The 13,453-nt window shown below is 49.5% G+C and overlaps 1 protein-coding gene across 1 annotated transcript in view; it reads left to right on the top strand.

The window, feature by feature from the left end:
* The first annotated feature begins 151 nt into the window (after positions 1–151).
* POLE (DNA polymerase epsilon, catalytic subunit) overlaps positions 152–13,453 on the top strand; it is a 63,332-nt gene continuing 50,030 nt past the window's right edge. The window contains exons 1-14 of the mRNA XM_090062484.1: positions 152–253; positions 459–594; positions 867–947; positions 1,223–1,267; positions 2,162–2,254; positions 2,682–2,836; positions 3,288–3,429; positions 4,421–4,501; positions 4,791–4,898; positions 5,383–5,493; positions 5,777–5,862; positions 7,002–7,121; positions 7,838–7,970; positions 10,892–11,005. Of these exons, the coding sequence (XP_089918610.1) occupies positions 189–253; positions 459–594; positions 867–947; positions 1,223–1,267; positions 2,162–2,254; positions 2,682–2,836; positions 3,288–3,429; positions 4,421–4,501; positions 4,791–4,898; positions 5,383–5,493; positions 5,777–5,862; positions 7,002–7,121; positions 7,838–7,970; positions 10,892–11,005 (1,470 nt within the window). The 5' untranslated portion in view covers positions 152–188. The remainder of the gene's footprint in view (positions 254–458; positions 595–866; positions 948–1,222; positions 1,268–2,161; positions 2,255–2,681; positions 2,837–3,287; positions 3,430–4,420; positions 4,502–4,790; positions 4,899–5,382; positions 5,494–5,776; positions 5,863–7,001; positions 7,122–7,837; positions 7,971–10,891; positions 11,006–13,453) is intronic.

Genomic DNA, 13,453 nt, shown 5'->3' on the forward strand with positions numbered 1-13,453 from the left:
GCCTGGCAGCCGGGGTGGGGCAGACGAGGAGGAGGAGGAAGCCGCTCGCCCATTGGCTGCTAGGTGGGCGTGTAGCAGCGCTGCTTGCCGATTGGCGGAGCGGATCTCGAGTGGGGCGCCCGGCTTACCCTGCTCTCGCGAGAGCGACGCAGCGCGCGAACTTCCGCGGCTCGCGCCTGGGAGCTGGGATGGAGCCGCGGGGCCGCGGGCGGCGTTGGGCCCAGCCGGCGCGCGGGGACCCGGGGGCCGCGCGGTGAGAGCCCGAGCGGGGCGCGGGGCGCGGGCCTGGGCCTGGGCCTGGCTGCCGGTGCGGCCGCGGTTCCTGCTGCCTGCCCCAGCCGTGCCGGGGAGCGCCGCCGCGGGCTCCCGAGCTTCCCCGGCGCTCTCCCCCAGCGCAGCGCGGCTGCCAGGGGCGGGGTGGGCGTGTGATGATGTTCCTTAAGCTCCCTTCGCCCTAGGGACGATGGCTCTTCGCTGTCCGCTCTCAAGCGCCTGGAGCGGAGCCAGTGGGCGGACAGGATGGACGCGCAGTTTGGGTTTGAGCGGATGAAGGACCCTGGCGAGAAGACCGGCTGGTTGATCAACATGCACCCGGTACCGGCCTGTCCCCTCGCCTCTGCCTGCAGCACTGACCCGTGCCCCTCCCCGGGCACTGTGTGCACATCAGTCCCGGGTGGTATTTGGCATTTTGGCACAGAGGGCTAAATGGTCTGGTGGAGGTGTAACCACGGGACTGCTTTCCCGAGAGGGGGGAAGGGCCTGAGTGTGTTAGAAGACAAGAGGCAGATGCCAGAAAAGGGGGAAGATGTGGGGTTTGCATATCCTGTTTAATAGGATGACTAAAACAATACCTTGTTGGTTCTCAGACAGAGATCCTGGATGAAGATAAGCGATTGGTCAGCTCTGTGGATTATTATTTCATCCAGGAGGATGGAAGTAGATTTAAGGTAGGTCTGGGAGACGTTAAGGACTGAAGAAAATGGGGGGCACCATGGGAGGACAAAAAGAATCGGGTTTGGCACAGAAAAAGTATAAAGTAGCTGCCCCTGCTCTTTATACTCTTTCTGTGCCAAACTAGTTTCTGCCTGCTGTTGGAGAGAAACTAGAGCGGGAATGCTGATGTCACATACACCAGTATGTAGCATGAGGAATGCGTCTTAGCTATTTTCTTTTTTCTTTTACTGTAAATGTGTGTGGTATTGACTTTTTTTCCCACTTGTAGGTGGCCCTGCCCTACAAGCCATATTTCTACATTGCAACTCGAAAGGTAGGTAGAACATCAACCTTTGGACCCTGGGGCTGACAAGCAGGGTCTTGGTAGAGTGTGGTGGTATTGTTCAGTCGTGTTTATGGGAGCATTAACACATGATAGTCTGGGAAGCTTTGGGGAGAAGGAGCAGGTGTCAGTGTCCTGCCTGGAGGAAGCAAGAAAAATGTGTTATAGTACTGATGTCTTAGATGCACTGGGGCTGGTCATTTAAGTCTGGTAGAACTGAAAGAAAATGAGAAAGAGCTGTTATCAATAATGTCGCCTTTCTAATATAAAGAAAAAGGGTTTATTTTGGTTAACGAACTATCCTTCAGAATAGTAGCTACCTGTGTTTACAAGGTTAAATGCCAAAGAACCCACAAGAGTGAATGATACTCCTCTTGCTTGTGTTCAGTATCCAGTAAGTGGTTAGCTCTTCACTGCTGTTCTACTCTACCCCCCTGGGAAATTTGCGGGAGTGGATAAATGCTTATTTGGAGTGGCTTCAAAAGAAGGGGAGATGCTACTCAAGAGTGGTCAGCACATGCTAGATTGTAACTGCTACATATGCCCTAACCTGTAGGGAAGCAAATGTAACAAAACAACTCCAGCGTTAGCTTTTGCTTTATCCAGGGCCAAAGCTGGGGTGACTTAGCTTGCTTGTATTGCTACAGGCTTGTGCACATGTAGCAGTTTGAGCACTACCACTGCTGTGCTTGTCTGTCAGTTCTTGGTTTTACAGTCTAGGAGACTACTTAAAATCTATTCCCAGTTTTGAAGGGAGTAGTTGGCAGTCTGGCTAGTATTAAAGCCCACATAGATTGAGAGATGCAGATGTTGTCTCACTTGGTTCTGGAAACTGCTGTCCTTTTGGGAAGAGTTTTTATTGCTGATCCTCGGGTCTCTTTGCAGGGCTGCGAACGAGAAATATCTTCTTTCCTTTCCAAGAAGTTTCAAGGGAAAATTGCAAAGCTGGAAACTGTACCGAAAGAGGATTTGGACTTGGTGACTATTACTCCGCTCTTTATGCTCTTACTGTAATGTTCTTATGAGGTTGAATAGCTCTAAAGAAACAAAAGGAGTAAGGCTGAAGAGAATGGCATGCAGATAGATTTGCTCGATTCAAATATCTTAGGGCTGTATTCTGTCAGGCAATGGCCTGGGTATTACTAATGAGCAGAAATAAATTTTTCTGTAGGTGTGTAATCTTTTCCTATCCTTCATTTTCCTAGTTTAACTTGTGGTACGGTGTTTCTTATCCATTGTATCCCCACCTAATGATATTGTCTGCCTTTGGTCTAACTTCTCACCTATAGTTTGATACAACCACCCTATGTAACTCTCTCTCACTGGCATGGTCTATCCTCCTTCGCTGTTAGTCTTCACATTTTGTTTCTCTGCCACTTATTGGCACGGTCATGTTCCTTTGTAGCCAAATCATCTGGTGGGTTTGAAGCGAAACTACATCAAATTGTCCTTCAGCACAGTGGATGACTTGGTGAAGGTGCGGAAAGAGATCTCTCCTGCAGTAAAGAAGAACCAAGAGCAAGACCAGGCGAGCGATACCTACACATCCATGCTATCCAGGTAGATTGTTCTGTTTCTTGGTCAGCTATTTGAAAGAGTTTCTAATGCCCAACATAATACCTTGTTTTCCCTGGGTGCTCTGGTGATCAAGATGTTTCACGTGTGACTCCTAAAGATCTCACTCCACTCATGCCTCCGCTCTAATCATCCCTCCAGTTCTTTTGTTTTGTTTGTTCAATTTTTGGCAACAAGGGAGGGAGCTATGAGAGCAGCTGCAGGAAATATCCCAGTTTTTTCTGATAGGTAACCTTCTTTTCGTCCTTATGAAAATGGCTGCTGTATTCATATGGAAAATTTTGTCTCTCATTTCTATATTAGCAGCTGTTGGAATTTAATCTTTGCCTTTTTCAAGCATGTCATATTGCTTAGGGTTGCTGTAACAGTGCTGTGTCTTCTTTAACCACACTAAATTTAAGACCTATAAACTACCCCTTTTCCCTGCCTTTTGCAGTGTACTAACTGGCAGCAGCCTGACCACAGATGATGCGGAGCCTTTGAAAAAGACAGCCAACCAGATGGACAACATAATTGATATGCGGGAGTATGATGTCCCATACCATGTCCGCCTGTCCATTGATCTGAAGATCCATGTGGTGGGTAGGAGGCCTTGGTTCCAGGAAACTCAGAACATTTGTTCTTTTAGAGCTGTTAAAAACAAACAAACAAACAAAAAAAAAACAAAGAAAAACAACCCCAAAAAACCAACCAACCAAAAAAAACCCCCACTAGAAATCCTTTCCTTCTTTATAGTACCTTCAATCCAAGTATTTCCATGAATTTAATGCAGGTCATTACTGTTAGTGATTTTTCTCAGGTGTAGAAACTAAACAGAAAAGTGAAATGACTTACCGAAAGCCACACGGTGGGCAGGATCAAATCTTGACAGAACTAGAAATGGAACTCAGGAGATTTGTTTCTTACTCCTGTTCTAGTGACCTATTCTCCCATTCTATATATATGCAACCAATCAGAGTGCTCCTTGGAGATGGAGTCGGATGGCAGAGTGGCGCCATGATGGCAGAGATGGAGGGGATGGAGCTGGGGAGCAAGGTGGGGGCAGATGAAGAGCCATGGCAGTGCAGGGCAGTGGCTGTGTGCAAGCTTCACTGACATCCTGTGTGTCCAGCCCCGCTTTGTCCTCCGAGTGGTGGCAGCGCAGGGTGGTGGGTGGCAGCGGCAGCAGCCACATGCAAGCTCCCCCAACCCCCTGGGAGGTGCTGGGCTGGACGTGGAGCCTAAGGGAGGCAGGGGTGGCTTGTGGCCAGATGCAGGGGGTGTGGCGGGTGCGGCTCAGCCAGATGTGGAGCGGTAGTAGCACGGGGCGGTGGGTGGCAGTGGCAGCTACCACATGCAAGCTTCTTCCCCCCACCTCCTGGGAAGCAACCAGGGGTGATGGACGGCAGTGCTCTGTCCCTGCCTGCCTCCGCCGCCTCCTCCCTCCCTCCTCCTTGACAGACAATTCACTAGTTCCTTCATATTGCACTAATTACATACAACTCAACATTGAGCACAAGGACAACTGTACTGCAACTTATTACTGGCATAATATGTTAATACAACTCTTAAATTCTCTTGCTTTTACAGGCTCATTGGTACAATGTGCGCTACCGTGGCAATGTCTACCCTCCAGAAATCACCCGCAGAGATGACCTGGTAGAGCGACCAGTGAGTGTTCCTGTCTGGAAGAAGCCAGTTTGTAGTGGCCGTACATAGCTGAATTTTCCCAGCTTCAAATTAATTTCCAGTAACAAAGTGCAAGTTTTTCCAAATGTGACTGACCGTTTACCACATGGTGTGTGGTGACTGTAGTACAAGGCTTGGAGATTGGTGTGGGGTTGGAAACCGAGATGAGTTAAAGTCTGTCTTGTTTACTGTGCTATTTTGGCTTAAAGATGATCTTAAATCACTTTGACTTGAATCCAGGTTCTGATTGGACTTATTTGATACTTTTCAGGATCCTGTTGTTCTGGCCTTTGATATCGAAACCACCAAGCTCCCCCTGAAGTTCCCTGATGCAGAGACGGACCAGATCATGATGATCTCTTACATGATTGATGGTCAGGTAACTGCCACCCCAAAGTTATGTCGTAGGCTAGCCATGTGGCTTCAGTCACCTCTTCTTCACTTTATTGCAGGCTTGTCAGTATTTATTGAATGGGTAACTGAACAAAATTACATATGTCAGAGACTGCAGGGCCCCCACAGCTTTCCTGTATTCTTGTCTATAACAGAAGTATGCATCATCCAGTTGGGATGAAAAGCAGTGAGTGAGAGAACTTGGGTGGGGGTGGAAATCTCAATTACCCTTCAACTTCCATACAAAATTTAAATCTTGGGCCAAGAATTGAAATCTCTCAACATGATCATAGACATTGTTTTGTCAAGAGAGGATCCTCTGTCATGCACGGACCTCTGCAATTACAAGGCAGGATCATATCTGACTCTAGTCTGTATACAACATATTTCTCTTTTTATAAAGCTCTACCAAGCTTGCCACACCTAGGCTGCACATACCCAGTAATGTCTCCCAGTTTTGGTTTTCCTAGGGGTACCTGATCACAAACAGAGAGATTGTCTCTGAGGATATTGAAGATTTTGAGTTTACTCCTAAGCCAGAGTATGAAGGCCCTTTCTGCATCTTTAATGAGCCAGATGAGGTGAGTGGGTTCTGTTTGGAAGATGAAGCTCAAACAGCTGTCTGTTATCTACCCACATATTTGGCAGACCAAAGAACACTTGGTCATACAATAGGTTGCTTCCTATTGGGGGTTATGGTTCTAGTTACCACTTGTGTCCTGGGTTCAGTCATAGTAGAGCAGTTCAGGTTATAGAGGAAGGAAGAGCTATGGGTATAGTGTTAGATAAGCTATGCTATCTAGTGTTTCTCCATCCTGGAAAGGAAATGACCTACGTATTGTTTTACCTTTCTCTTTAAACCAGGCCCATTTAATTCGGAGGTGGTTTGAGCATGTCCAGGAGACCAAACCCACCATCTTTGTCACTTATAATGGAGACTTCTTTGACTGGTAATAATGGAACTGGAAACTAGGTCTTAGACTTTACAGGGCAAGGGTTAGCTGAAATAGGGGACAGGTGCAGGTCATGCACCCTCTTTCCTTTTCCAGGGGATTCCAAGGTGTTGGTGTAATGCTACTGTAATCCAAATGAGGTATTTGGCCATTCTCTTTGCCCTGAAGCACTGTCCTAGAACTCCTAGGAGTGTAGAAGACTAATTGAAGTCTGTGGTTCTCAGACTCCATCTGCAGAGCGGTAATAGGGTGAAAAAGTGATATGCAAAACTTTTTGCAATGCAGATACATCAGTTGACTTTGAAATATGACACCAGATGTAGCTCAGTCTTAGAAATTCCATGAATTTCTAAGCTTCTCTCTATACTGCTGTTTCATGGTTGAATTTACGCCAAGGAGATATGCTTGTGTGTGTTGAGGATGCTAAAATTAGAGGTGGGGCGGGGGGGAAAAGAAGAGTCCAGAAAAAAATGAGAGGAAAGGAGAACACTGGAGGCTTTACACAGCTAGAGCTGATTGACCTCAAAGTCCTGTATCCAGGTATAGATTGCACTTGAGATGCTCTGTTTGTACCATAATTTCCATTATATGATCCTGATGGAACTTTATTCATTCTTGTATCCAAATATTATAGTACTAGCAAATTACTTGTCCAGAATGACAGGGAGGGCCTGGTGAGGACCCAGTCCCGCACCCCTCTTCCCCCCACGCTGTGTCAAGTTCACCTGCCTGCATCTGCCTGCCTCCTCCTTGCTGGTTGTTCTGGGGGGCACTGCCACTATGATTTCCCCACTGCCACCCCTTTGCCCTCAGGCAGGGAGTCAGAGGGAAGCCCTGCTGTTCGGGCAGCCAGGGCATATTTCCCACTGCCAGACTTCCTTGGTAGCGGCATAAACTTGGGCCCCTGCAGCCCGGCACATACACAGTTGGTCAGAAGCGTTACAGGCTGACAGATGGACTTAAGCCTCTTATTATGTTAAGAGTAGCCGTGAAAGTGTAGGATCAAGTGAGGCTCACCAAGTAAGCTCTGGGCTTGGTGATTTATAATATCAGGACATTTGTAACCACTATCTTAAGGGGAGAGAGCTGATGGTACCTGTTGTATCCCTTCTGCTGCACATTGTCTTCCTCTCTAGGCCCTTTGTGGAAGCCAGAGCAGCAGCTCATGGACTGAATATGCATCAGGAAATTGGATTCCAAAAAGACAGTCAAGGGGAGTACAAAACCTCACAGTGCATCCACATGGACTGTCTCAGGTACCAGATGCCACCTTTATTTTGTGGACTTTTATTTCTGTCCCCTTCAACTCTATCTGATTGCAGTTTTTTATAAAGTGCATACTATCTCCAGTGTCTGGATATTGGATATTTGATTTATAATGAGATTCTGAGGTTGGTATTCACAGAAAACAAGCGTTGCACTTGTGCATCACTTGTTTTGCTGGACTTTGTCTAGCAATGGGTTTATTGGGGTCTAGATTGTTTAGTTGGTTAATGGTCTTGTTAGTCAGGTTATAAGATATTTAATTGCCCTCTGATTTTAATAACAAATGCCAAGGGTTTGTTTTATCCTGTTCCCCTAGTGTAAACATAATCACATTCTACCCGGCAGCCTTTTCTTACAGGTTCAGAAGAAAAAGGCAGTCATTTTTGCAACTGAACAAAGCTGCTTTATGAAACGTTGACTAGAATTAGGGTGTAAATCTCTTTTCTACCTAACCAAGGTTCAGGCTGCAGCAAATTAGGACTGAGTCCATTACCAAAGGCATACTCTGAAAGTGCCTAGCCTTTCCTTGTGCTAGACTCCATCCTGATTAGCGGTACCAGGCCTCCAAGAATGCTACTGTTCTTCCCTTCTGCTTTGTTCCAGTAATCAAAGTGCTTTGTGCATAGTTCATTGCTTTCTGGAACCAGAACTGTGTTCTTTCCCATGGCTTCTGTTCACAAGCTGGTTTTCTGTTTATTCCTTTCAGATGGGTAAAAAGAGACAGTTACCTCCCAGTAGGAAGCCACAACCTGAAAGCAGCAGCTAAAGCAAAGCTGGGTTATGACCCAGTGGAGCTGGACCCTGAAGAGATGTGCCGGATGGCTACAGAGGAGCCTCAGGTACTTTTCAGCTATGTACAGTTCTCCCTCTCCTGATAAACTGTATGGTTGAGAGAGATGTTGGACAAGCTTTTGGGCACAAAGCGCCCTTCTTCAGTTGTGGGAAAGAAGTGGACAAAGTTTAACTTAAATACTGTCTAAAGCGGGGCTTATGGAGTTGAACGCATGTAAAAGAATATAGGCACTTCAAAGGGTTGGATGTGGGCGGTAAATAGGGATCTACCAAATACATGGTTTCAGATCCTGGGAGCCTACTGTAGGTGAGGGGAGGGGGGAAAGTGAGGGACGCGTAGCAGAGATCAGTCTCCGGGGAGAGATGTCCTTGCTGCCCCCCATGGCACTCTGCATGGGGCTGAGCCCCCTTTGCTCATGCCAGAGCAGCCTGTCCTGGGGACAGCCTGTTGAAAGCTGCTCCTGCTTCTGTCCCAGCAGACAGGGCTCCAGCTCCAGGAAGAGCAGCGAGGAGTTGAAGCTGGAGCCCCAGTACTGGCAGGAGCCGCCTGTCTACCCGAACAATGTGGCATGGTGCAACACAGCACTGTGCAGCAGGGGCAGGAGCAGCTTTCAGCAGGCTGTTCCTGGTATGACTACAGACAGCCAGGTGCTGCTCTGCTCTCTCTGCCTCCAGCAGCAGCTTGCTCCTGCTGCACCACACCACTCCACTCCCAGCAAGTACAAGGCCCGGCTTCAGATCCTGGAACCGGAGGCGGGGGACACAGAGAAGCACCCGGCTGGGTTGCGGGCACCGGTGGGGGTGCAGCAGGAGCTGCTCTGGAGCAAGCAAGCAGCAGAGTGCTAGGCCTTCAGCTCCAGATCCAGCAGCTGGAAGCCAAAGCCTCGTGTGCTGGGGTAGGAACCACCTGGCTGAAACTGCATACCTAGTGTGGCCTTCAAAAGAGGTCCCAGCCGTGATGCGGCTGTGAAATCAGGGGGGCCCCAGCCATGTTACAGCTGTGTAATCAGCTGCCAGGGCCCATGAATTTGGTGGGTCCCTAGCTATAAACTAGGAACAAAGAAGTTAACAGAAGTAGCTTTGAAGGAAGACAGATGCACTGAATAGATCATTAGAGGTGCACCGATATATCAGTTGCATATTGGATTGGCACTGAGAAAAGGTAAGTTAACATTATGGGCTTTTTTTGGCTGATGTAGCTGATTAATATTACCAATTAAATGCCACATGTATGCCCATAGCCATATGCCCATATGCATGCAGCTGGGCAGCTTGGAGAGCTGCATCTGCCCAGTAAGTCTGTGGCGGGGGGAACGGGGAAGGGACATGGGGCAGCGGGCAAATCCAAGCCCCCATGGTGAGGGAGGGAGTGGAGCTGAGGCAGGGGCAGGTGCTGCCCAGCAAAGGCAGTGAATGGGACCCTGGGGTTGGGTGCAGGATGGAGCTGTGGGCGGCTCATCCAGGGGGCATGGTGGGGGGGAGGAGGTGGGGCCACTGCACACATCCCCGGGAAGGCATGGGGGATGTGTGCCTGCCCCCAGATTTGTGTGTGGGGCAGAGGTGGGCTTCCTGCTTTGGGCTCAGAACCAGGGGCTGCACCAGCTTTTTCCCAGCAGGGAGACTGGAACTAGGGTGGGCTGAGGTGTGCAAGGCAGGTGGCAGTTCGGGGGGGGGGGGGGTACTACAGGGGATTTTGGGGTGGCTATACCCTCAAGGGCCACCCTGCTCAGGGGACTCCGCTCTCCTGCCTTTCCCTTGGGGGCCTCATGCTGGCCATGTGCCCCCTGTGTGCCCCACAACACAGGGCTCCTCAGGGAAAGGCAGCAGGCAGCAGAGTGAAGTGCCTTGAGTAGGGACAGTGCTAGGGAGGTTTGGGGGCTATTGCCTTCCCAGAATTCCCCATAGGTGCCCCTCCCAGCACCACTGCTGCCCACCCCACTCTTAGCCCCCCTGCTGGGAAAAGGCTGGCGCAGCCCCTGGCCGCAAGTCCACCATGGGCAGCTCACCCTTATCCTGAAGGCAAATCTGGGGGGCACATGCCCCCCATGCCTCCCCTGGGGATGGTCACAGCAGTGGAGAGTGGCTGCCCCTCCCCACCCTCCGCATCAACTGGATGAACCACCCGTGGCTCCATCCTGCTCCTGGCCCAGGGTCCCACTTGTTACCCTGGCTGAGCAGTGCCTGCCTCTGACCCGCTCCCTCCCTCACCATGGGAAGTCTGGATCTACCCCCCCACACCCCTTTCTTCCCCTATGCCCCTTCTCCCCCTATAGACTTATTGGCTGGACGCTGTTCTCCAAGCTGCCAGGCTGCATTCCTGTAAATTGGCTATCAGATTAGTATCAGCCAATGTGGGTGGTTAATAATCAGCTATTGGTATTGGCCAGGAAAATCTTTATCAGTGCACCCCTATAGATAATCCAATTATTATTCCCCATTGCTACAATTCTAAGGCACCTGTGCCAGGTAGGCAGCAAGTAGAACTTCTTCATCCCTCATTTTATGAAAACTGAACGGTTTTTATTCAGCTATGCTGGGGGTAACCCATAACCTGTGGGCCAGATCTAACCTAAAGCCTTTGGACCTAGCCGGTCTAGCTGTGGCACTTAGCAGCAGGGAGGTCTCTCAGGACCATGCCACAGTCAGCTGCCTGGGGCTCTGGCAGAAGGGAGCTATTGACACATGGCACTGTAGCTGAACAGCAGAGGGAAGCAGCAGCAGCTGCCAAATCCTAGTGCCTGCCTAACTCTGACCTTAGTTGATTCATTGCTCCTGCCCCACCAGAAAACATTGCTGACCTTGGGGCTACACAATTAAGTTGACCCCTTAAGCCAAAAAACAGTGTTTACTCCTTTTTTTTAAAGCAGAGTCTGCCCATATTTCCCCAGGAAGCAGTAAATGTGGTGGAAGTGTTGCTTTTTTAGTCTTGAAATGAATATTAATGTGGTTCATTCCTGTTTCCCGTTAGACTCTGGCCACCTATTCAGTGTCTGATGCAGTTGCTACATACTATATGTACATGAAGTATGTTCATCCTTTCATCTTTGCCTTGTGCACCATCATTCCCATGGAGCCTGATGAGGTGAGTGTTCTCAAGAAATCAAGCTTTTCTTATGCTGAGTAGAGGAGCTGCTTCATAGTTTCATAGTTGGTAGGGTTGGAAGGGACCTGAGCAGATCATCCAGTCTGACCCCCTGACCTGGCAGGAAAGAGTACTGGGGTCAAACGACCCCAGCAAGGTGTTCATCTAACCTCATAAAGACCCCCAGGGTAGGAGCCAGCACCACTTCTCTTGGAAGTTTGTTCCAGGTCCTAGCTGCCCTGACCATGAAGTAGCGTCTCCTGATGTCTAGTCTGAATCTACCCTCTGCCAGCTTATGACCATTGTTTTTAGTCACTCCTGGCAGTGCTCGGGGGAACAGGGACTCCCCCAGTGCCTGCTGGTCCCCTCTGACTAGTTTGTAAACAGCCACTAGATTCCCCCCTCAGCCTTCTTTTGTGGAGGCTGAACAGGTTCAGGTCCCATAGCCTCTCCTCGTAGGGCCTGCCCTGCTGCCCCTGATCATGCAAGTGGCCTTCTTCTGGACACTCTCCATGTTGTCCACATCGCTCCTCCAGAACTGGATGCAGTACTCCAGCTGCAGCCTGACCAGCATCGCATAGAGGGAGAGGATAACCTCCTTGCACCTGCTTGAGATGCATCTGTGGGGGTGCTGGGGGGCGTGACCCAGTCCCTGCTCAGAAAGGAGGCAAAGAGATTGTTAAATAGGTTAGCTTTGTTGTCTGGTGCAATGACCAGATTTCCTAGCGTGCCTTGCAGAGGTCCCACGTTACCCAGTACCTTCTTTTTACCCCCTCTGTATTTAAGGAAGGACTTCTTCTTTGATCTTTTGTAAGCACTTAGCAAGGATGGTCTGTCAATGCAAGCATTCCCCATTGCCAATATACTTCCCCCTTTCTTGGCTCTGGGATAAAAGCAGGCATATTTGGGTCAGAAATGCTGAGTATCTGCAGCTTTCAGTGATTTTTGGCTAAGATTTTGCATGCCCACTACTTCAGCTGAAGCCTCTTTTTTAGGTGTTATGCAAGCTTCTGGACATTTACTCAACAAAGGGCCTCCTTATTATTATCTTGGGCCAGATCTATCTAGCGGTCTCTAAGGAGCTAGCTTTGCTAAAACATTTCAACAGATCTCCCACGGTTGTCATTGTACCAGTTAAGTTCCACAATGGGTACGGTAGAGTAAATATGGCATTGGCAATTCCAGGAAAAATTTTACCATGATATAGGGGCCTGCTGTGAGTACCGTTAACGCAAGCCATGGGGAATTTATTTGGTGTTAGTGCAGCAGTCACATCTGTAATGTAGACCAGTGGTTCCCAAACTCTGACAGGCTGAGTGCTAACAATTTAAAATGATACAGCCTTAAATACCATCAGCAAATTGTTCATAGGCATAGGTAACGGACTATATATTAAAACAACATCAAAACCTTTAGTAATCATAAAACATTGTTTTATCAGTCATGGTAGCCATATAAAGCAGTTAAAATTTAAAAAAATTAATTGTGATTACTTGTGGGATGTTAAAAAATTAGTCGCAATTGCAATTTTAATTGCGTAGCTAAAACTCAAAATTATGCAGGTACTTTGTATGGTTGGGGGATGGGGTGGGGTTTGTGTGTGCAGGGCAGGATTTGTGAAGGTATGGGTGGCTGTAGGGGTATGTGGGGGGTTTTGAGACTGGGGAGGGCACCTCCTTGCAGGATGCAGGGTATTGTGGATCAGGAGTGAGGGGCACCAGCAAGACTGGGGGGGCAGTGGCTTGGGAGTGACAGACATAGACTAACTTACAGACATGCACACAGATGCATGCAGTGCCCAGCAGGTAAGTCTGGAGGGAGAGGGGCAGAGTGCCTCTGCTCACTTGGCGGTGGCAGGCAGATGGCATCCCGCGCAGGTCGGGAGGCAATGCCACATGGTGCAGAGCCCAGTGCGCATCCCGCCTCCACCCATGCACAGATCAGGGGGCATGTGTCCCCCATGCCTGCCCCAGGGTGTGCCTTTGTGCTAGCCCTGCCATGGGGATGGGGATGCGGATGGGATGAGCCAGCCTGAGGAGAGAGAGACCTCAGGGAGCAGCGGGCTGCAGCTGCACTCTGCACTATGCTACAGCTGCCTCTGGAGTTGCATGGCACACCATGTGCCTGCTGCTGCCAGGTGGGCAGAGGATACAGTACAGCCAGCACACAGCAGGCACGTGGCATCCAGCGATGCTCCCGGGCAGTGGGAGCATGGTGCAGAGCCCAGCAGCAGCCCGCTTCCGCCCCACACACAGATCTGGGGGGCACGTGCCCTACCTAGAATCAGAAGTTGGGTCGGAAGGGACCTTGTAGATCTTCAAGTCCAACCCCCCGCCTGGGCGGGAGAAAAGACTGGACTCAAATGAGTCCAGCCAGATAGTCATCAAGCCTTCTCTTAAACATCCCCAGGGTAGGAGCCAGCACCACTTCCCTAGGAAGTTGGTTCCA

This window comes from Crocodylus siamensis, chromosome 9 (assembly GCF_052110815.1).
Source record: "Crocodylus siamensis isolate JL-2025a chromosome 9, ASM5211081v1, whole genome shotgun sequence".
Taxonomy (NCBI): Eukaryota; Metazoa; Chordata; order Crocodylia; family Crocodylidae; genus Crocodylus; species Crocodylus siamensis.